This window comes from Poecile atricapillus, chromosome 1, assembly GCF_030490865.1.
Source record: "Poecile atricapillus isolate bPoeAtr1 chromosome 1, bPoeAtr1.hap1, whole genome shotgun sequence".
NCBI classification, from domain to species: domain Eukaryota; kingdom Metazoa; phylum Chordata; class Aves; order Passeriformes; family Paridae; genus Poecile; species Poecile atricapillus.
Window position 1 is genome coordinate 144,140,164 of NC_081249.1, and position 23,581 is coordinate 144,163,744.

At 40.4% G+C, this 23,581-nt stretch overlaps 1 protein-coding gene across 2 annotated transcripts in view; it reads right to left on the reverse strand.

The window, feature by feature from the left end:
• RPAP1 (RNA polymerase II associated protein 1) overlaps positions 1 to 23,581 on the reverse strand; it is a 47,518-nt gene that overhangs the window by 10,372 nt on the left and 13,565 nt on the right. For both annotated transcript variants that reach the window (XM_058838034.1, XM_058838025.1), the window contains exons 4-17: positions 23,055 to 23,147; positions 21,560 to 21,740; positions 19,305 to 19,481; positions 16,307 to 16,513; positions 12,727 to 12,842; positions 12,213 to 12,311; positions 11,651 to 11,752; positions 10,678 to 10,845; positions 8,206 to 8,388; positions 6,339 to 6,473; positions 5,980 to 6,159; positions 3,843 to 4,000; positions 2,337 to 2,507; positions 1,366 to 1,567 (exon numbers count right to left, since the gene is read on the reverse strand). In XM_058838034.1, coding sequence (XP_058694017.1) covers positions 1,366 to 1,567; positions 2,337 to 2,507; positions 3,843 to 4,000; positions 5,980 to 6,159; positions 6,339 to 6,473; positions 8,206 to 8,388; positions 10,678 to 10,845; positions 11,651 to 11,752; positions 12,213 to 12,311; positions 12,727 to 12,842; positions 16,307 to 16,513; positions 19,305 to 19,481; positions 21,560 to 21,740; positions 23,055 to 23,147 — 2,172 coding nt within the window. The remainder of the gene's footprint in view (positions 1 to 1,365; positions 1,568 to 2,336; positions 2,508 to 3,842; positions 4,001 to 5,979; positions 6,160 to 6,338; positions 6,474 to 8,205; positions 8,389 to 10,677; positions 10,846 to 11,650; positions 11,753 to 12,212; positions 12,312 to 12,726; positions 12,843 to 16,306; positions 16,514 to 19,304; positions 19,482 to 21,559; positions 21,741 to 23,054; positions 23,148 to 23,581) is intronic.

The window sequence follows — 23,581 nt, forward strand, 5'->3', positions numbered from 1 at the left end:
GAACTGTGGGCTTTAGAGAATCATTCAAATTCTTCTGACCCTAGTAAGCAATATTCCAGGTTGAAGGAATATGCTGAAAAATTTTAACACTTTTTATCTTCATTAGCATGCAGCTTTGGGATACAGAAATACTAATTTCCATTACATAAATTCTGATTTTTCCCCAGGTGAAATCTGCCTCCAGAAATCAGTAAAACCTTTGTGAAGATGTTAACCTTAGTTTTTAATAGTCTAACAGAAATATTCCAAGAAGGTCCCAGTATACACTAATCTAATTACTACACAAGTTGATTTTTTTTGCACTAACCTATTCAAACATGCTATGCACAATTTTTTTTTTAATCAGCTAACTACAGGTAGATGACTGAACTTCTTTTTAAGTGGAAATTCAAAAACCCAGCACAATTAAAGGACTTAAAGGTTAAAAAGGAGCATTAACCCCTTGGCTGTCCTAGTTCTCTAATGCTCAGGACACAATCACAGCCTGTGAAAGGTATACCAACCTTCAGGGCCCTCAAGACATCTTTGAGAGATACTGGTAGTTTCCACCCCAGCCATAACTAATAAACTCAGTTGCTTTTGGCAAGTTTCAGAGGAGTTGCCCTAGTGTGAATAACTACAGCCATTAAATTACACCCACACCTTCAACACAGCGCTCCCAAGTTGGAACTCAGACATGTCAGTTGGGCATTAAAGAGGAAAATTGCATTTATCTTTAGAACATGAATCTTTAAGGTAGCTAAAGTGTAAGACATTATTCTTCAACAGCATCACACTGACATGTCACCTTCAGAAAACCCACTTTAAAAGATGATCGCATACTACAACTGTGTGTTACAGAATTTGACCTTGAATGGCAGTGGGGCAACAAATAAATTTATCTTTATTATTTCCTATCCGAAGTTCACACAGCATGACCCTTAATGCTCAGTCTTCCACCCAGATGATTGCAATGTAGGTGTCCACATGTAAGCTCTCAGACCAAAGCAAATGCAAAAATGCATGACTTGATTTATCCCACTAAGAAAAATGACTGCCAAATAAAATTGTGTTTGCTTCATGCCTTGGAGCTCTGTAGTAAATCAGAACAATCACAGCACTACCACACACCTTGACTGACCCCAAAGGATGAAAGGACAAAAAAGGAAGACAGATATTTGGCACTGCTAACACATAGGGTTAGCAGACTTAAGTAACCCTGAATGTCATGCAGCCTAGATACGAGCTGTGGTAACAAAACCAGTGCTCAGCTAGATGCCTTAACTTCTGTCTTTTTCAGCAGTGCCTGTAAGATCCAGTTTTCAGAGGTAAAACACAACCTGATGCTGGTGAGATGAGAAAACAGCCTGTATATTCAGGCCTTACCTGTTGGCTGTAAGCACTGTAATAAACTCCCAAGAAGATCACACAAGCTGTGGTCAGAGGCTGGAGAATTTGCCAAGTTTCTGTCTGGGATATCTGAGGAAGGATTTTTTTCAGACTTCTCTCAAGGAAGGGCTGTAAGCCTGACACTTGACTCCATGCTACTGGAGGAGGTGGAATTGGTTCACTATCTTCTGATTCATTGCTGAAACACAATGGAAGAATGACACAGGATACCAAATAAATGTCAAACAACTGTCTCTCCAAATCATCAGTTTTAATAGAAAGATGTAGTCTAGGAAATTATATCCAACAGCATAACTAGGGGGGAAGTCTTTGCATAGTCCTACAACCCAGACCAAATAATTTAGGCAGAAAGGATAAATGTAGATAGAATGTACTTTAAAAAGCTGAAATTTCTTCTCCTGCACTACTCTATCCCTGAGCTATGCTCTAGCTTTACCAGAAATGCTACTTCAGTACTCAGCTTTAGTTAGAGTTTCTTGCTTTCCAGCAGAAAAAGCACCTGTGTCTGCAGCAAATCCTGCTGCTTTGATGTCTATCAAAACCAACCACCTTTAATCCTGACCCATCTTGGTTTCTGCAGAGAGGTTCTTTCCTCTAAACCTCAAGACATTTACTTTCTTTACTCCCAAGACAACTTCAAAGCAGCTTCCTAGATCCTTTCAGCAGGACATTTGGCTAAGAGTGCTCTTTATGCCCCCTAGCTTAATGTTGATTTTGACCCCTGCCTCTGGCCATGCTATCTGGCATACAGGTGTCAGACCGGACAATACTTCTGATCCTGTGTCAGAAGGAATACACCCCACCATGCAGGGACATGTAGGGAGATGTAGGAGAATAAACAACTGAAAATGAGGGTGGAAAAAAAAGTAACAGTCAGATCTGCAAGATAAAGAAAGGGAAGATGGGATGCCAACTACTGACATGCACAGAATGGTGACTTAGCCTACCTGCTTAACTTGGCCTGCAGCTCTGCTGTGTATCCTGCTGTTTGTGTCACATGTGTCAACAGAGTAACCACTGCTGCAGCTCGCTGTACAGACAACTCAACCACAGGGCTCTTCGTGCTGAGCAACTCGGGCAGGGACTGCAGTATCCTCACCAGCACAGGGTAGAGATCACTGTAGTATGAATTACAGAATAGATATGATTAGAAAGGGTCTCTGGAGATCATTTGTACTTCAATTCCCTGTTCAATACAGGCTAGCAAGAACAAAACTGCACAGGGATATGTCCAGTCAGATTTTGAATATCTTGAAGAATGGAGGGTTTAATATCTTGCTGTGCAACAATGCTCCAGTGTTTGATCACCTCTACAGTAAAGTTAGTAAAGATTACAGTAAAAACACTTCAGTGGAATTTCCTGTATTTCAGATTGGCTCTTTGCTTTCCACTGGAAGAATCTGGCTTTATCCTCTTCAACACTCTCGAATAATTTATTTATAAAGATTGCTAAAATGTGATTATGAGAACCATCACCACCACCACAATAACAAAAATAAACTGACATTAAAAAAAAGATGACAAAGGAAGACTACGGCTATTCCAATTTGATCTGAATGGGACCTACCTAGTACTATGACTCCAAGCACCCTGATTATCTCTCGAAAAAACTACTTTGATTTTATTCTTGCTGAGGAATAGTTCTCAGATTCTCAGACACACTTATAGTCTTGCAACTTTAAGGAATCTTCTGCTGTTTGTTTCCTCACCATTATTTACAGTGCTAAAATAGTATATACCGATTTTATTCTTTTAAAATCATACATCAGATCGTGCCAAAGAACACAAAACGCTGCTGCGGATGAGAATCTCCCTTCTGAAACTCAATTCTGGCCTCCCTTTTACCCACTTCAGTGCAAGTCCATAGCCCATCTCTCTTCTTCCAATTCAATGCAGTAACAGGCAGATTTAATGCTTGAGGTAGGTCAGTCCTTGGTAGGTGCAGTAGGCAGCAGGGTAGGTGCAGACCTTGGCAGCCAAGCACAAGAACTTGTCCTGACCTGGAAGTCAATGCATCGTGCAGTTTGTCTGCACTAGTCTGCCCCACTCAGTGTGGTGACTGCTGCCCACAGACTGCCCCTAGGTCAAGCAGATTCAGTCCTGGGTGTGCTGCAAACCACGTGTTTTGATGTCATACAAGCACAGATTATTCAGCCCTTCAAGGGGAAAAAGATGCAGCCCTAAAAAGCTACAGGGGTCTCCCACTGTAAAGGAGAAACAACAAAATAGCAGTGCTTAAACACAGGAGACAGTGAACGACCAGAAAAAGGCAATACACAGCATGAATACCCTTAGAAACTGAGTTTCACTGCAGGAGGCAAGAGAAAGTGAGCTGGGACATGCTGAAGGGAATAGAGACTGATCCTGGAGAGCCCTCTATTTGCCCCTTTGGAACAGAGTGTCTGTGCCTGGGTTGTGCCCTGCACCCCCAAGTCTCCAGCCCCGAGCTGTACCTGTAGAGGTCGCAGGCCTGCCCGTAGCCAGCAGCCACAGCCCACAGCCGGAAGGCTTCGGTGCTCAGCCTCACGGCCTCCTCCTTCGGCAGGGGCAGATCCAGAGGGTCTTCAGCGATAAAGCGACTTAACCGACTCTTCATTTCAAATTTGTTAAGCTGTAAAACAAGCCAAGGACAAAGAAAAGGATGAAGAACAAAAAAGACAAAGGGATAAGGGGCATTGGCGGCACGCATCATTACCCCATTGCTCTGACACGCACAAAGAGCTGCAGATTTCAATTCAGCTCACTCTGAACTCTTCTTGCACTGCTCAAATCTGCTTTTATTTTGTGCAATCTTAAGGAGCAGACTACAAAGGATTGCTAAATGGTCAATGGCTATTAAGAGAGAAGTATTCGTGGAAGGGATGCCATGGGGTACCTAATCCATTCCTAACACACACCAACTACACCTAAATAATTTCTCATTGAGGTTTGTCTGCCCCACACACACTCCTGTGTTGGACGCTCTCTGCAGGATTTAACTGATTTTTTTAAAAAAATATATAATTATCCTTCTTTAAATAGTCATAAATACAACTCTCTTAGTCAAGCTTACAAGTAAAGATACATTTTGTGAAAAAAGATGTCCACAAAAGTACTGAACTGATGCTGACATTCTTTCAAGGAGGTCACACTAGATGTGTTTCAGACGTTCTACAACCTAAGTCTTTCTATAATTCAGCGTTTATTTTATGCAAAGGGTACCTCCTGCCTATTACTTTCATAAGGTTATAGAATTCTGATGCCTTGGAAATGTTCTGAGGTTATTTTGGTATTGAATTAAGCATGACATGACTCATTTTCAGTTCTCTAGAAATAATTTTTGTCCTCCCCTACATCTGGGTATTTTTACTTAACCATAAAAAAGAGCTTCTCTTTCCTTCTCCCACACATACAAAAGCTTCTATGTACTCTGTCTAAACAAATGAGGCAACAATGTCTTTTTCACAGCACAAGGACATATTATAGGTAATTTAAATTTCAAATGCTTTAGAGACATCTTGCAGGGAAATCAATGCACACCAGCAAGAAAGCAAAGGAGCTGATGAGTCAAAACTATAAATTCTGACACCTCTCCTACAGAACAGAGAACAAAGTCATATTTATTTCCAGGAGGAAGATGGAAGAACTTTGTTGTTAGCTAAAATAAATTCCTACATTGATGGTTTTGATTTAGTTTTTTATTATCTTCCACTTCCACGTTTAAGCGCATGTAACAGAACATATGAGAGTGTACAAGCAGCAAAGCCTGAGTGTCAGGAACCTTCTAAGCAATTTTTGCATGCCTTGAAATACCTAGACTTCACAAAGCCTGAAGTAGAAAAATACCTGAATTTTACCCTGTTATGTTCCTGGTACCATGTACAATCTTTAAATATCCCACTATCCACCATTGTTCTCTATATTTTACAGCACAGACTGATGTTCTGTTGACAGTAGCAATTTCCTGGGTAGCAATTTGTTAGGTGCTGTTAACAATAGCAAACCAAAAAGCCTAAGTAATGCTCTTTACACTGTAATGGGTGCTGCTCTTGGTAGATTTCAACATTTATAGCACCAGCATGACAACCTATATGAGGGAATGCAATTACCTCTGAAGTGAAAAACCTGTCTAGAAGTTAAGAGGAGTTGAAAACACTGATGAATTATCAGTTATTAAGACAAACTAATGGCAGAAAAGTTCAACCAGGGCTGTAGAACACAAAGATAGTGATTATGCCTCTGGTTTATAGAGTCTTATGCTGCCTATCCCTGAAACATGGGAGTGTACAGAGCATCACACATCAATGCATGCTCTGCTCCTGGTCAGTATCACCCTGCTGGGCTCTGTGACTTTCACATGAGTGCACTACAAAAACCGTAAAAAAGCAGAGTAAAGCCTGAGACAGCATATCTACTATTACGCAGGAAAAGCATCATTATTATGACACTGTCAACAATTCCTTCAAAACACACTAATGCACCTTCCTCATCCTGGTTTCCTCAGCTTCAGCTCACAGTCACCGCCATTTAGCTTTCTCTCTTTATTTAGAAAGTAAGGCATAGAGAACAAAGGCCTTTGCAATCAGAAAAGCTCTTCTAGGAACCACTCACCAGCCTGGCTGTTGCATTTCGGCCTCCAGATGCCAACACCCTGATGAACTTCATAGCACTGGCACAAGCAACTCCGTGGAGACTGGTCAGTAAAAACCCTGGTTCGGCCACTTTGGGATCCCACTGAGTAGGGAGAAATTCCCTGACAATGGTCTCAATCAGTCGAGGACAGTCAAGCAGCTGCAGAGAAACAGCAGGGAGCACAAATAACTAAAGGTATGCAGTCATGCAGACAAGCAGAAGACATGCAGAACAGACAAGTTTGTCTGATCTCCTTGCCATTAACTCCATCTGGTCTTTCTTCACCTTTCCAAACCTTTCTCTATTGTTCCCAAGCTCTTAAACAGTGGGAGATTTACCTGGCTGCACGCTTCAGAGGAGTGTCTTGCGATATGGGTGAGGATGTGCAGTACATCCAGGACTACTGTTGGAACGGGTTGTACCACCTCTAAGATGTACCTCAGCCGGTGCTGGATCCTTGTCTTCAAAAGTCCCTGAAAGGTGTCAAAAATGAAAAAAAAAAACCAAACCAAAAAACTGTTAGGGTATAAACAAGTTTTCTATGTACTTCAGTTGCCAGAAGACAAAAGGAGATTACATCTTCTTCAGAGGCTCTTTTAAAGTTAGCAATCCTGAAACAAGTTTCTGTGTATTTGAAGTATATTGGCAAATGAGCAAGAGTTATCTGAATAGAGCAGAAACAACTTTAGTTCTGTTCTGAATGAGAACACTGAAGGGGTTTGGGTACTTGTGTTTTCCAGAGTATAAAACTCTAAGTGACAGGGAAATAACCTTCCCTGTAAAAGACTGTTAAAATCTACTGCTGGTGAAGAAGGTTCTCGTGGTCCTTGAATAATTTTGGCTAGACACCACCTCCAGCTAATGCAGCGCTCTGTCTGAGAGTACCTGTCATGTCAGAGAAAGTTGACAAAAACAGAAAACAGACATAAGTTCCTACTTTGCAGTAAGAAAAGAGATCCATAGGGATGATGTGATATTTTTTTTTTTATGATCTGTGGTGGTGCCAGGAGACAAATCATCAATTTACATGACAGTGTGATGCATTCCTGGTTCTGGGAAAAGGCAAATCCGTAATACCTGAGTTCATATTACTGATACTTTTAAAAACTTGCAGCCAAGCAAGTTGTAGTTCTAGGTCTGACCAAGTTCAGCAGCTAGTTTAAATACTCCTTTTCCAATTGCGTGGAACAATTGGGTTGTAAGAGCCAATAAGCAAGTGTGAAATGGAACTGCACAACAATGGGAACAGAGGGGAATTTTATCCCAAATACCTTCTGAGTTCAGGCCACTCAGAACAAGCTGAATTATGCTGAACCATGACACAGTTTACAGAATCACAAACTGATCTCCTGTCTAGCTATCATTCTTTTGTTATGTTTTTTAAGCAGTGCCACACACCTAGCAGAACACATCTGCAATCATGAAGCCTCTAAACGAGACCAAATGCCCAAGTACAGTAATTCAGTCACCCAATGATGCTTTTAGACCAAGTGCTGTTCAAACACAAGCTCAAGGATTAAGTGATGTGATCACAGGTTTTAAGGATTGCAGCAGGCAAGAGGGGTGCATTGCCTCCACCAAGGCTGAGTTTGAGATAACAAAGTTTCCTATTTTTAGATCTCATATCTATATAGATAGGATTAGCTTCAAAATGTGGAAGGAATTTCTTCTGAACATTGTAAAAACCTTAATCTGAGAAATGCAAACATGACATTTGGGGAAACAGTAAATAGCCACCTTATGTCAAATAAAAAAAGAGTATCACTGTACAAATCCACTAGTTCTGAACTATCTAGCTGTAATATTGTTTAGCTTTTAAAAAGTGCATATACACGTTTTAGTAATGGCTGGAATCTACTCATTTTTCATTCAAGTAAGTGAGCCTAAAAGTCATGTCTGTATGCAGTTTTTCAAGAAGTCTTATCAGGTCATCAGTGTGTTTGTTGTTGAATTCCCTAGAGAAAGCTAAGAGATATTAATGATACTGAAATCACACAAATCAAGTCTCAACATTTTTAGAGATCAATAAAATTATCCTCCTGGTAATATATGACAGAAACACAACAACCAACAGCCAGGAAAGAGTTCTAATTCTTGTTCAAAATGTTCTTGTCCAGCACAGGAGGATGGATGTTTCAACGGCACACAAAGCACTGTGCTGAGTCTATTTTCCTAAAAAGATTCTGGGTCTAACTCTGTGCTTACTTTTACAACATCATATCGGGCCACATCTGGGTCTGGCTTGTTTTCATCCTTTAATTTTTTATCCTGAGATTTCTCTGTTCCATTTAACTCTTCCTCTTCCTCTTCTTCTTCCTCCTCATTGTTAGGGACAAAGGGGAATGCAGCCATCCCTTGGTACCATGAGAAAGTCCAATCGAGATATTTCTGCAAGAAGTGTTAAAGCATATAGGAATAAAATTCTCATAAAGAAAGACAAAAAGACTAAGACATAAACTTTTTGAGGATGCTTTTGAATACAGAATGCTTTACTGATTCCTATACAATCCCAACAAAACGTGAAGACAATAAAAGCTGTCCTAAACAAGCTTTTTCAGGGAAATTATTTTGGCCTGACACACACACAGACTTGGAAAAACCATTAAAAACCATTCACATCACATTACTGTGATGTGAATTAAATTGACTATCCAGCTAGCAGAAATTTAGTTTAACTGGAAAAAATTAGGATTATAAATAAGTAAATACATAAATAAAACAACCACCAAGGCTCTAGGCATTAAATGGAAATTTGGTATTTACTGGCTTCCTATTTTTGGATCTGTGTGGAACTTAGGTCACAAATAACACAGAAAGATCATGAAAAAATTGATATGATAAAATAAAGACTGCTTAATCTATTTGTTCATGCTTGCTTCACTTTTGTTTGAACATCCCTCAGCTTAAGCAAATAGAACAACCTCTTTTTGTTCACAGCTGATGACAGTGTCAGGTACTCTCAAGCTCTAGGGTAATAGCTTAACTAGGGTAATAGCTTCAATTCTTCAGAGAGGGAATTGCTCCCATAACAGACCTACTTCCCCCAAAATGTTTTAGAATATGAAAGACAGCCAAATCAAATGCTTGCACTGCTTAATAACTGCTATAATTTTCCATTTCCTGCACCCACAACCAGAAACAAACATCACATTAGTCAGAAAAGTAGTAGTAGATTTCAACTGCCAAGTACCAAGGAAGCACAAGCTATTATCAGACATTTAAAAAAAAAACCCCAATGCAATATGAACTAAAGATGGTCAGTGAATGGCATGGTCAGGAGAGGCCGGACTTGAGGGGATGAAGCCATGAGTCCATCTGGAATACAGAGTTTGGGACCATTCCACCAACAGAATGAAAAGTATTAAGACTTAGTAGCTGGGTCATCAAAGAAAACAAAAAGAAAGTTGCCTCCTTCTCATAGCCATTGAAGGATGAACAAAACCTTCAGACAGCATGATTTTTATGGGCGCTGATCTTCTGTGTTTATAGTGTGGATAAATCCTATTCGTCCTACAAATCCTGGAGCAGAAGGCCAGGCTTCCAACCCTGTCCCTTTCTCAGAGACCTTCTGAAATTCAGCAACATGATACTCTAGGAAGGACTCTTTGGGTGAGAAAATATACTGACACAGCACTCACAGTGCTGCTTCTGGCAGCAAAAGTCAGCAATCCCTGCTTACACAAGACATCACGCCATAAACTTCCATCTGAAAAATCAGAGCACTGCAGACTTTATAAAGCAGAGTAACACCAGAAGAGAGAAAAAGTACATCAAGAAGCTGATTCACAGAACTAATTACCTACAATGGGTGGGCAGGACTCATCTAGCAGAACTCCATTAGGCTCATGGATAGAAAAGTAGCAAAATGTGGAGAAATCTACCTACTCCTTCATTTCTCTTGCCTCCCACTAGGGATAGCTCTACAGGCCTGGTAGAAGTTGCAGGGGACTTAAAATCCATTTCTTCTATCACCAGGCCCTTTGCAGTCAAACAGAAAAGCAGCTCTCAAGGAGGGAACTTGTAACACAGTCTATAGCATGCTCTGCCTAAAACTGACTGCTCCTGCCCAACCAGGAGTACATCATAATTTGGCTGCTCTAGGCTGACTAGTAGGCCTAAAAATCTAAAAAGTCTCAACCTTCTAACAGGTGAAAAAGCATCACTGAGAAAATAAGCATATGAACAGGCAAAATAAGGTATGTGTCAGTGTTACAAAAACACATGGGAACAGCAGAAAATGGACAATGAGAGAAAAAGAAAACGGCATTATAATGAGGCATAAGGGAAAGCAAGGAGAATATTTAATCCATTAAGAAGCAGAAAAACCATGAAATAAGAAAAAAACAAAAGGAGAGATTAAAAAAATAAATTCTACATTAGTAGTGGCCTGATCTAGATTGCAAAGGTATCAAAAGAAGAAGAAACTCAGGACTATGAACTGAATTTAATCACAGGACAGAGCTAATTCAAACAAGAGGAAAAAAAGATACCTGAATCTCTCAAACAGGGATAACACACTCCATTGTCTGTCTCAAAGCACAGCAATGACATTGTATTCACCATTAAGCTAATAAATCCAGTAAACCTTTGTTCAAGCTACTTACCATGTCTTCTCATTCTGATCCCTGTAAGCAGCTTAGCATGAAATCAAACCCAGGCCCAGAATGATTATCTTACCTCATCATCAAGTGACACCAGCAGAGCCCGCAGAGCACCAACAGATGCTGCCATGACATTTTCCACTGCATCATCCAGCGAGAAGCGCAGCAAGAAGAGAAAGCCAGCATCAAGCAGCAGACGCAGAATGCTGCCCTTCAATGAGGAAGCAAACTCTCCAGCCCTGGCCTGGAAAGTGCCAGACAGAGCCAGGGTTAAGGCTGTCTCACCTCAGCTGGATATATCTCTGGGCTGTCACATCTCAACATTTTGCATCTTTGCCTCTTTCCACTTCTACTGTAAAACTACTAAACTGTGTGGAGGTTATTCTTCCTTTATTTTATCCTACATTCATTCTACAGAAGAACACAACTACAGTTCCTTAGTGCAAGAAATCCTTCTTTCTAAAGTCTGCACTCATTTTTTATTTCATCTTGTTCTACCCCATCACCCTTCGCAAAACCACCATGTTTCTTCTTCTCTGTTCAATTAGGGGGAATGTTAGCACTTCCCCCAAAAGTTAGGTGGAAATGTGCACAGAAGTACTCATTTTGCTTTCTCCTCTTGGCACATTGCTCTATGAGTAGGCTTAGCTCTTTCTCACCTCCTACAGAAAATGCACATCATGAAGCTGGCTCAGACAACAGGAGTGGAAGGGTCAATGCCAAGAATAGGTTTGTCACAAAAGTAACATTAAAAAAAAATCAACTTGCATCCAAATTAACAAGAACTGAAATTGCACCACTGCCGCTGAACAGCACTTGAAATAACCTGTTGAAAGAATAATACTCAACAACCATCCAGAGAAATCTCAGTTTGTTATATCCTAACACTGAGCTTATCCAAAAATAAGGATCCTCAGCGGAACAGAATGCCCTGTTGGTGACTTCGCTCATCTTCACTGAACAGCAGAAAACAAACTACTACCAGAGAATCTGGGCCCTGATCCACCAGAAACTTGAATTATGGGGAGAACTTCCATAGAGTGACTTACCCTTTGAACAATACGACCTAATACCTGTAGAGCCAGTGTCCTCTGCTGTGTCACTTGGCTGCGAGACAGATGAAAGAGCTCTTGCAGAGAATAACCAGCTCTCTAAATGGCAGGGGGAAAGAAAACAAACAAACCAAGAACACCCTCAGCTATGGCTGAAAACAGGCCCCTGAAAATAAGATTACCTGTAACATACTGTGTAACAAGATAAATTACAAGAAAACGTTATTTGCCACTTTGTGGCAATTGCAGATGCACTTCTAATCTTAGATGGCACAGGAGAAAATTTACTTTCTTATGCAAAGGACGCATGTGCACCTTTTTCCAACACCACAGAACTTTAATAGCATTAAAGAGAAAAAGCACCAACGGTTTTCAGGAAGTAAGGGAGTTCATGCATGCAGACACAACTTGTCTTCAGGAGTTTGTTTCTGAAGAAAAATTACTGCACTTTTTAAAGGGTTTTTCGGTCACTAAAAAGCTTGACACAAAAAGAACCTACCAAATCGAACACAGGAAACAGAAATGTGTGTACTTTTTCTATTATATTACACCCACCTACCTCTGCCTCTTCTCCATGGTGGTGCAAGCCTAGATGTGTTGGCAAATCAGCATCTGCAGGAATCAATTCTCCTTTTAAACTGAATCGAGCTTGCATCCCCTAGAGCAAAAGGGTGGAGGGAGAAAACTATTATTTTTATTGCTGTCCACTCAATTCATCCCTTAAAATAACACTTGTTACATCACCTGCTGGAAGATGACAGTTCAAAAATTCCTCAGGCCTCAAACTCTTAAAAAAAAAAAATACTCCTATCTTTCCTTTTTTCTCAGTTTTACACCTGTTTCATCCCAGATTACAATGGCTAGACTCTCACTTCCTAGCTCTCTTGAGTGCTACAGACTGAACTGATCCTGTATCATCCCATCCTGTCAAAAGAAATGGGGAATCTTTTAACCTGATGAAGTCCCACAGACTGAGTAGCCAGAGGACTCGTTTTTGAAGCCCTCAAAACTGTTACTGCTGAGAAGCATTATACAGACACAAACATGCAAAGCATCAGTTTCTGCTTTCAGACCTTTTTGGTTTTCCTCTGCCGAGGTGAGGGCAAATCTTTCATCCATTCCAGCTTCTCAAACTCTACATTGTCCATGTGAATCCACTCCTTCCTGGGCTTCACAGGTAGATCATCATCTTTGTGTGGGGAGAAAGAAATGTCAATCTTACCTTCCAGGGCAGCTATGAAGGAAATACTATCCCTTCTTTGCCAAGCTACTTGGCTTAAAGACTGTATCAAATACAGGATTATGTAAAATAAAAACAATTTTCAAACTGACTGTTGTCTGATGCATAAACCTCAAAGGTTTAAAGCTATTTTCATCTTTTGTGAGAGCAAGAAGAGGAAGTAAACAGCACTGTAATGAAATTCAGACAAGGCTAATTTAGAAGTTGAACAGAAGTAAGGCAAAATTATCAGAACCAGTGCAGAAAAAGTACTATTAGCTTTACTTTTGAGAAAGCAAACTAACAGCATCCAAGAAGAGAGTGTTAGGGGGAACATGAAATTGAAAAGTATTAACATAAGAGTCCCAGCAAATTATCGTAACCCAGTAAGATTTTAGCCTCGATACGCTGAAAGCGGCACAATATTTGTGCTTTGGTTGCGTTTGTGATGCTGCTCTTCAGTATCCCTCCCTAAAGGCTTGAGGAGATCAGTTTGGGAAGAAAAGATCAAAACAGCTGAAAATTTGCACAGCTTTCCAGAGACAGCTCAGTGGGGAAACTGGACAGCTGAACAAGAATTTCAAAGATACAAGTACTAAAGGAAGAAATTACTAATTTAACTTTGTAAAGTGCTTTGACTACAAGAATTTGAGAAACAAGACATTTGTACTTTACATCACAAGAGCTGCCCTAGGAAAGAGACACATCAGCATGTGGAAGAATCTTACAAGGTAGGAGACCAGAGATATAAACAGGAAAGTTAAAGCTTTGCTACTAGGATACTACCCCAAACCAGGACGAGATGAGCTAAGAAATCTTTGCTATCTCAAAAGAAAGCACATGCAAGGAAGGTAACAGGCAGTCTAAGGGCATGGAAAGCATTAGCATCACTCCTGCTGGAGCAGCCCAGAACTCATCTGCATTGCAGCTATTAATCCTAGTACTCTGGTCTTCTCTTCCAAGGAAGAAGTCCCACTGAGACGCTCTTCTTTCATCAGATCTTTTCCTGCTGATAACTGGCCTGAAACCTAACCTTTTACTTTCTTCTAATTAGCAGATAAACTTTCAAGAAGGGCACTCATCCTCTCCAGAAAGAAGCTTCACCCTTATGATCAATGTGGTACTGAATCAGGCAAGGAACCAAGCACAGAGTTATCTCGCTCAGCCAGAAAGCTGTTCTGCAGAATTTCAGCCAAAGGCTCAGCATGTATTTTAATTGAAGGAAGGAAAAAGCATCTGAAATGTACGCAAGTAGAATGCTTGTGGGTGGTAGATGCAACATGAGAGGAAATAAAATCAGCAGAAAAAATATATCGACATTTATAATTTAACAAAATGTTTTCTCTATTAATCACCAAATTGACAGGGTTGAGCTAATCATTCTTTGAAAAAGATTAAGCATGTTATTAGCAGCCCTTAGTACAATGATCTTGTCAACAAGAAAAGATGGATATATATTTCAAGGCATCAGCAGACTGGTACCGAGAAATCCTTTTACAGAAGCACAAGCTGGCAGCATGAACACAACATTTGCACTGAACTTTTTCAGACCTAGGTTACATTAAAGGCTACCACTCAACCTCTTCACTTTTTGCTTTGCTTCCCATTTTCTCTCAGTGACAGAATTAAATTTTCCATTTGATAAGGTTACAAGTTGCTGGATAAAGGTTTTACCATCTTGTTTCTAATAAACAGTAGCCTTTTATGTCATTAGAGAGGCAGGTTTGACTTTTGAGCAATCTTACTGCTTTGTCTCATCACTGGAAATTCAGCATGATGATTTCTGCTGGGCTATTCACTTCTTTACTTCTGCCTTTACTTCTGAGTATAAACAGATGCTAAAATTCCAACAGTAAGTACTAATGTCAAATTAATTTTTACATCTCCTATTGCCCAAGATGGGCTGCAGGCACAAACTAAGGTACTAGAAAAGCTTCCCTTGCTTTTTTAACTGTGTTTCAGTTCACCCTTTCTTTGTTGTTTCAAATATCCTGGGAAAATTCCTCTGCTCTTCTGTGCTGTCTTCTATAGAATGCAAAAGATGTCAGCACACAATGTTTTAAACACTGATTTATTCCCAAGAGCATTACTATTATTACCATTACAAGATGAACAACACACTTCTATTGCTCCCAGGAGATGAAAAGATGTCACTTGACCTGGTGGTACTTGTACACTCAGTTGTTTTCTAGGACTAAAAAGAACTAAAAATAGTCCCTCTGATTAAGATGGATTTGTGGAAAAGTAAAACTTGGGGAAAAACTGCAAAAGGACTGTTCAGTGAAGTGTCTTCCTCAAAAAGAGGCTGAGCTTTACTTCTCCTGCACATGTACACACACATATACACTGACAGACTCATCCCTCTCAGCAATAAAATGGTAAATGCTTGCTATCTCTTGCAAACATCAAGCTGAAATCCCAAAGTGATTCAGAGACTTCTTTAATCAGTCTCCAGGTTACAATGGAACACAAAGGATGCATTAGAAGAGAGGATCAGGAGACAGAGAAAGGCAAAAATTGACATGAAATTGTGAGACAAGTATATTAGGAACAAACATGTGGAGAAAATTACAACAGAAGCTTAAAAATCACAACAGAGAAAAAGAAATTGCTGAAGAAAAAATGCAGTGAGGAAAGCAACAATAAGAGCAGGAACCTAAAGGTAAAACTCTTCCTTTCTTTGCTACAAGAATGTGTGGAGTTGCTCTAGCTATTGGAGATATAGCAGCTTTCTCCTCATACAGGCAAATATTGAGCATTAAAGGGTTCTGTCATAAGAGGCATAGCTCTGTAGCGCTTCACAAGAAGCAGGACATTCTACACCTTAATACTTCCCCCTCCATCCAAAGCACAAAGAAAGTGACTCTATCCTGTGAAAATCCCTGGGTGGCTTCTGAGATACAAGACACAGAGTGGGGCCATCAGGAGCAGTGTCATGCTGAGACATGTATGCACAATTTCCCTGAGTGAGAGTGATTGCCATCTCTGTGCTATCCTGTGAACAAATTGCTAACCTTTACCTACCCAACACTCTCTTGTCCTCAACCAGTACCAGCTAAAAGAAGTTATTCAGGCACCAGCTGAATCTCTCTACTACACTCTTCTGTTTCCTTGTTCACATGACTGAACAGAAGACTACTGATGACTAGTTTAACACACATTTTCCCTTCAGAGGCCTTAGAACAAATTTCAGAAAGCAAGACCTCCCAATGAACAGGTCATTTCCATTACATAGTATACCACCCTTCTAATCTGTGAAGCCCATCTAGAGATGTTCTTTTTTGAACCCAAAATATGCATTTTTAAAATATCACATAAAATTCAGATTTGGATCACTACAAAGTAACACAACAATCCAATACAGATTGATGTAAACACCATACAAATCTTCTATTTCTGTTCAGAAAATTAACAACAAGCACTTTGTTTCTTACCCATGATTTCTACCTTCGTATTTTCTTCCTTCCTTACATGTTCTTCCATATCTGACTCCTGCATGGAAAGAGATGATCTTACACCATGCTGCGCCACAGGCAGAGATTCCAAAAACTCCTCCGGTCTGTTCAGCTCCATTTTTAATTCCTTTTTCTGGCCTTCATTGTTACCACGTTGTGATTTCAAGAAAGCAACTAAACTGGGATCTGCAAGTATTGACAAAGAGACAGACAGAGACGTGACAGAAAGTCTCAAAATACTTCATTTGCCTATAGCTCCTGCTATTTATGTTTCAGTCTTTTCTACATGTCCTCTTTCTCTTAGCAGCTGTCACTTCTCTTCAAAGTGAGGCACTCCACTTTATGACCTCTTAGGCACATAAAGTGTGGGAGTAACTGACTGGTGAGGAGACACCAGAGACAGAACAGACAAATGTCTTTCAGGGTAAAGCAACCACAAAAATTCTATTTTCCCAACCTACAAATAAAGATAATTGCTTCTTTTTCCCCCACTGCCACTCGAATGGGACATCTAAACAAAACTATTAACTGTGGAGAGAATTCCGGTCTGCAGTCCCTACCTGTGGACTACTCAGTGGCATCAATCTGAACACTACAAAAATACACGACAGACACCTCAAAAATAATTACCTGATCTTTACTGAATTGCAGTAGAACTTCAAGTCATAGCTCAGATATTATATTACAAGGTGACCTTTGATCTGAACTGACTCCCCGTTCCAATTATGATCTGACAACACCCAGAAGAAAGACACAGCCATTCTGTTCATGCTTTGAAGAGAAACATTTGGGAGGTAGATATGTTTTGAAGAATACATTATGTTCATATGGCTCTAAGATCATCAATTTACTTTCAGATCTGCTACAGATACCCCACATAATTTTGGATGGAGTGCACTGTCTCTGAATACTCTTCTCTAGAAGATGGTGTTGGGTTATGCCAGAGGTGAACAGTGAGAGATTGTGCAATGTGCCTCAACAAGGTACAGGAATACTCCAGTAAGCAGTGTCAGAGATATATAAAGTAGATCATAACACCTACAGTGGTTATTTATTCTTTGGAGGACAAAGGAAAGGCAGTTGAGAAATGCTCTGTACCTGAGATAAGTCATCTCAAAAATGACTCCCATGTCTCTGAAACATCTATCCCACACTCATGATTGCTGCACATTCTCCTCAATGATGCAGTTTAAACTGTCCTTGGTGAAGAACATGTATTCAGCCCAGTCTCATTAAAGTATTTCTATTTTCTCTGAATGCAAGCAGAGTTCTCACTTTCTTACACTTTACTGTACACAGCAAGGAAAGACTGTATTCCTTATTTCAACATTTCACAAAGTGACAAAAAAGTCACACATGTCAATCTGTGCACAGTATGTCAGAAACTAAGCCTACTTCTGTCCAGAGTCTCCATGAACAAAACCAGCACAGTACAAACAAGAAGACACTGCCCAGCACAGAACTGTGTACTCATTCTCATACTTCACACTGTGGAGTATCATCTGCTTCGTAACTAAGAAGTTCATTCAGGACTGGACAGCATTTAACATGCACAAATCAATCACACTCCCAAATATGGAGAAAAAGTCTCCTTAATTCACATCTCTGTGTCTGTCCAGTTTCTAAATCCATTTGTAAGTCAGCATTTTAGTTTAGCATAATTCTCTACCCACAGATATTCCAGGAATTTCAAAACTACTCCCAGTTTCTTTATAGCCTCAAAAGACTACAATATCTACAATTGTAATCTATAAGGCATATAAAAAAATACATTGCTTTAGCAAATATTGTTCAGAAATACTTAAAATACATCCCATCCTTTTCAAACTCCCTGAGTATTCACTTTACTAATATCCCAAAGGATGGAGTGGTGGGGCCAAGGAGCAAAGATCACAAATCACAAGAAGCAAGTACATAATCAGGGTATTTTTCATACACATGCCATTGTTACAATCAATGAAGCCAAACAAAATACTCAGGTGTCTGAATGAAGGCTGTACCTAAACAATCTGGCTGCAATTATTTTATGTAGTTCCTTTGCCACCTTTTCAGTTACCCATGTTGTTTGCAATGAAGTCAAGATAATTAATATGATCTTTAAGCTGAACCTACAAGAGACTTATGCATCTAAAATGCTGCTCACATCTAAATCTGATGCTAGAGGACCTAAAATCATGAGAATTTAAAAAAATCCTTGTCTGCCACCTACATCTGTACATCTTCTCTTCCTGAGCATATAAATTCATCAAATCAAGGCCAACAAGTGTTGCAGTGCCCCAAATCACACAAAGTCTTATCAAACATACCACATTCAGTGTTCTCTACCTTGTCATCAGCTGCCAGTAATAGGCATTCCCAGGGCACCACTGTGGACAGGGGTCCAAACCAGAGACCAGACCCCTGCCAGAATATCCCCATACCCAACAGCCTGATCATTAAAACAGTTTTTCAAAAAGTCATGGCTAATGGCAAGTTTTTCTGCTCTACAAGTATAGGTTTGAAGTGAAATCTCACACATGCCCATATGTTCTCCCTATCCGGGTACTGACAGTTCTGGCCTGAGTTTTAGGTATTTTGGAGGGGAAGACCAAGGGTTCTCTCTCACCTCAGCATTGCTATGACACTGCTTTCTTACCATCTTCAGAGAATTACATTTTAGGACCTTAAACATTTATGTGCAACCACATATTTGGAATGCAAGGCAATAAAGTGCACAGATCATCTTAACCCACAGCAGGGAGGTGACAAGAAAGATTTAAGCCAAACCAATCCTCACTGAAAATAAACACTTAAATTTCTTCACATTTAGTTCTTACTCATAAGCTACTGACATGACATGGAAGCAAGATTATCCACATATGGAATGAGCAGGAATTCAAAGTTCCTATCATTGACCGGTGAATTTGCTAAGACTTCAGGACACCTACACATTCAATAAATTGCCTCAACTCTAGAGCTGACCCTGGGAAGCACATACCCAGCTGAGCCAGAAGCTTCGCCTGCTCCTGCAGGATCTCTTCTTCAGACATGGACTGCAGCTTCTCCAAGTTCTCTTTGTGAATAGCTTGAGCCTCCTGCTCACTCTTTTGGCTTCCAAGACCCTCTCCCGTTATGAGACAAGGACACTGAGAGGTCAAAAAGTCACCATCTTTATCTATAAGAAGCAGTAGAGAAAGCAGTTAGTCGTTTGTATCTACAGCATCATGAGTAAATCTCAATTCTGTCATCAACAGGCTTGTGTAATTTCTCCTTTTGTGCTTTTTTTTTTCTTTACCTTGGTAGTAAAGTTAGAATAGGAGTAAAGAAGTTCAGTTTAGCTTCAAACAAAACTAAAACATTTGTGCGTTCATCCCCTGTCACAACACACATGTTGACATTCATTTCCAGATTGTTTCTTTGGGAGCTTGAGGAGGGATGTCAGGGGAAAGGAATTATGTTTTTTTAATGTAAAGCAAGAGCACAAAAAGGTAAATTGGACCATAATTCACAACTGATGCATCAGAGCATTCTTCCAAGCTAGTGAATATTAGCTTCTTTTTCTGCCCAAGAATGCCTGAATCCATATTCATATGTCAGCTGAACCATGACCTAGTAAATATCTGCTGAGTAAGACAGAAAATTTGACTAGGTAAACTAGCTTCCAGAGTGATACAGGATCAATTCTTAAACACAGGCATGTTTGCTTCTAACAATGTCCTGTACTCACCGTCAAGGGTTAAACATATTAGAAGTTACAGTAAGGGGCATTCTTCCTATTCTGAACAAAACGGAGTCCCCTTTATCATCTGATCTAAATCCATTTTAAATGTTCATTTAATTTAACCATAGCACCAGGTAACATGCTCCTTTGATCAGTGTGAGACCCTCCAGCTCTCCTGTAACCCACTATACAAGGACCTGACTTTGTGACTTTACTGCTTATGTTTTATTCCCATACTCTATGGACTTGGACCGTCCCTATGTCCCTAAACCAGCCAGCCTTGAAAGCATCAAATCCCTGTTCAAACAGCAGCAATGATTCTCAACATAACACCAGGAAGATTTGATGTCACTTCCACAGCTGTTTTGCATATTGAGCAGAAAGAGATAAGACAGGGTGACCTGGCAAAAGTTTCAGTAAGCTTCTTACCACCAGCAATTAAATCAAGGGTTACAATGGACAAGCATGTTTTTACTACAAAAAATTAAACTCCTCCTCTTCTTTTGCTTCTAGTGATCCTGCCACAACAGTCTGGCTGGAGAGGCCAAGCCATTTTGTAATCTGTCATGCTATTACATTTTAGAAGCTTTCATGTTCAAAAGGATGACAGTTATAAGGCTGCTCTGTTGCCTTTTCAGCTTTCTCAGACAGAATTATACATGTCCAATTGTAATAGGACATGCAGTAAACACAGTATAGTGAGTTGGATGGTGGATTTGTGCACACACAGCACAGCACACCTGGCAGTTCTCTTACCAATTCTCTGATGGGGGCAGGGCTGACACAAACCTTAGCCAAATGGTGATAATCTTCAAATGACGTCTGGTTACTCTATTTCAATGTGAAAAAGAGAGTGTCAGGGTAAAACCCAGACACAGAGTGGTCCTAAGCAAACTGAACTGCCCCAGACAACACAAATGAAAAAAAGCCTGGAGATGCTGCTAACAATTGGACCGGCTTCATCTTTCCTTGTCACGTTGCTGTCAGACAAGTAACTGCTGGAGGTGGCACTGACTCATCAGCACTGCCTTACAGCATTCCTGATGGAGCAAAGCCACAGTCTCATGGCAGCAGATCTGGTGACAGAAAACTGAGCTTTCAAACATTTCAGTAGGAGTGAGAACCCACATCACAGTGGTCAGAAATGCATTCAACACAGAACTACCCTCTTCCTAAAATTGTGGAAATTGGTGACGAAACAAGGAAAAATTCACATATAACAAACAGAAAGGAAAAGGAGGACAAGGACCTGGAAAAATAAAACTACTTCCCTGTGTGAAGCAAAAAGGAAACCAGTGAGAAAGCTAACTTAATTTTTAGAACTCATCTCAGAATTTTCTCCTTATAATTTTTAGTTTGCTTCTCAGACCATTTCAAATCATTGCCACAATACAGACATTCCAACTGACCTTGAGATTCCTAAACTGAGGACAACAGTGCTACCCTAATTTAAAAATATGGTGCGCTGACGTTATGGTTAGTAAGGCTATGTAAATACGGTCGGCTGGCTAAGCAGAACCTTCTCCACTTACCATCCCTGATGCTGAAGAGAGGTGGCTCTCCCGCGGATCCCACAGGATCCAAGGCATCCGGAGCAGCTGATCTTACTTGCTCGCACTCGGCGGCAGAGGGAGCCGTCGCTGCCTTTTCAGCAGCCCTTTTCGCTGCCATCTTCTGTGCAAAGATGCTTTTTCTTCCAGACCCCACCTGCACCTGCAAACGGGGAGGCCACGTGTCCACTTTTTTGTCCAGAGTCTCCCTACACACCTGCCACTAACAAATGTTCAGATCTGATCCTAAAGACAGATCAGAGTTCGAGACATGATACAGGGAGGCTGCTGGCAGTCACCTGCCCTTTTCTGTGCCTATGACTTTTTTAACACACGGTTTACTGCTAAGATAGAAAGACAAAGACACGGATGTTTTTGGCACCTAGAGAAGGAAAATGATTAATTAAAAGTGAATTCAAGCAAGGAAAATACACCTAAAATGTCACCAAACACAATAGCTCCAGCTTTCCTTCTGTTTGGAAGCCCTGCATAGCTGAATCCTTGAACTTCTGAGTATAAATGGGGCTGTACTTCACTGTGCTCACCACATGCTTGGAACAGGCTTCTCTCAAGGTGATTAATGAGCAGCAGGGTGAAGTGATTTACACAGTAAGAAGTGGGCAAGTAGAGCTAAAATAATCCCAGCTAAATTACTGTGTTGCTTGCCTAGGTAATGAAGGGCATGGCTCTGAATAACCTTGCACAGGGGATAGACAGGAAATCCAAAGGAGACTAACCAAAAATCTCTTGCACGTCTGCAGTCCAGAGAAGAAGCTTAAAAGGCAGTCTGAACATTTGGTAGCTGCTTTGTGCACTTCTGCATCAGTGCAAACAAAACTGGTAGTTTAAAAAGTATTACTCTTGCCTTTCAAAAAAGCTGTCCTTCAAAATAAGCTACCTCCTCAAAGCAGCCACAGCTGTCAGTCACGTATCAATTCCCAGAATCTGACTCCCACTCAGCTAGCAGTCCTTGCTACTACAGCAACGACTGATAATAGCAACCACAGCTTCCAGTTTTACAGCCTCAGAAAAAAATTATGTCAAAATCAAAAAAGCTGCAAAAGATAACCTGAGCAACCATACTCAATGTTATGCCAGGAGAAATCAGGTGCAACTTCGTTAAGAACCTGGTGGACAAATTAACAGAGATTGCTCCTCAGAGAAAAACAAGAAGAACAGGATCAATTCTATTACAGCATTGCAGATTTGATCCACCCTAGCTGAAGAAAGATAAACCAGGAAGATTCCAGTGTTACTTAACTGCAGGGTATGGAGTAGCTACTTGGTGGCAGCTTGGTAAAAGAACTTTCTCCTTCACTCAGGTGGCAATGTCACAGACATGTTGAGCTAGTTCATAATCTCCAGCATACCAAATGGTTATTCTGAGCCCTACCAAGCCCCACTAACAATCAGGCTTTAATGGGAGAAAGTTTAATTGTTAATGAAGGTAGCATAAAACATCTGTTCTTAATCTTACCTCACTTTTTATCTCAGAGCGGTGAAATGTCCTTGGAAAGGGGTCTCCCGTGGGCACTGGTATGGTAACTGCTTGTGCACTTGTGTCTCGTTCCTGAAGAAAAACATTCAAACCCTGTAAAACCATTGTGACGGCCAGATATGTTTGTATCATTTAACTGAGAGCAGGCTCAGAATCTCTCAGCTCTGCAGTTCACATCATCATCATCATCATCAGGCTCAGAATACCTTGTCCTTATTTAGAGACAAAGGGAGGCTCTTTTCCAAAAGACTGGGCTGCCAAACTCCACGCATCACTCAGAGAATTAGATAAAGGAAAACCTAGGCCAATGCAAAGCAAGAAGAACATCCCCAGCAGTGTCCAGAAACTCACTCAAATCTACAGCACATGCCTGCATACAATCAGTGTGACCTGTAGGCAGTCAGGCACGGAAGGGAGATCTGAATCTATATTTAACTGAGAGCCAAAATACACCCAAAAAGCTTTTTCCTTTCAAGGTGCTCCATGAAACTGGTCTACAGTGCTGC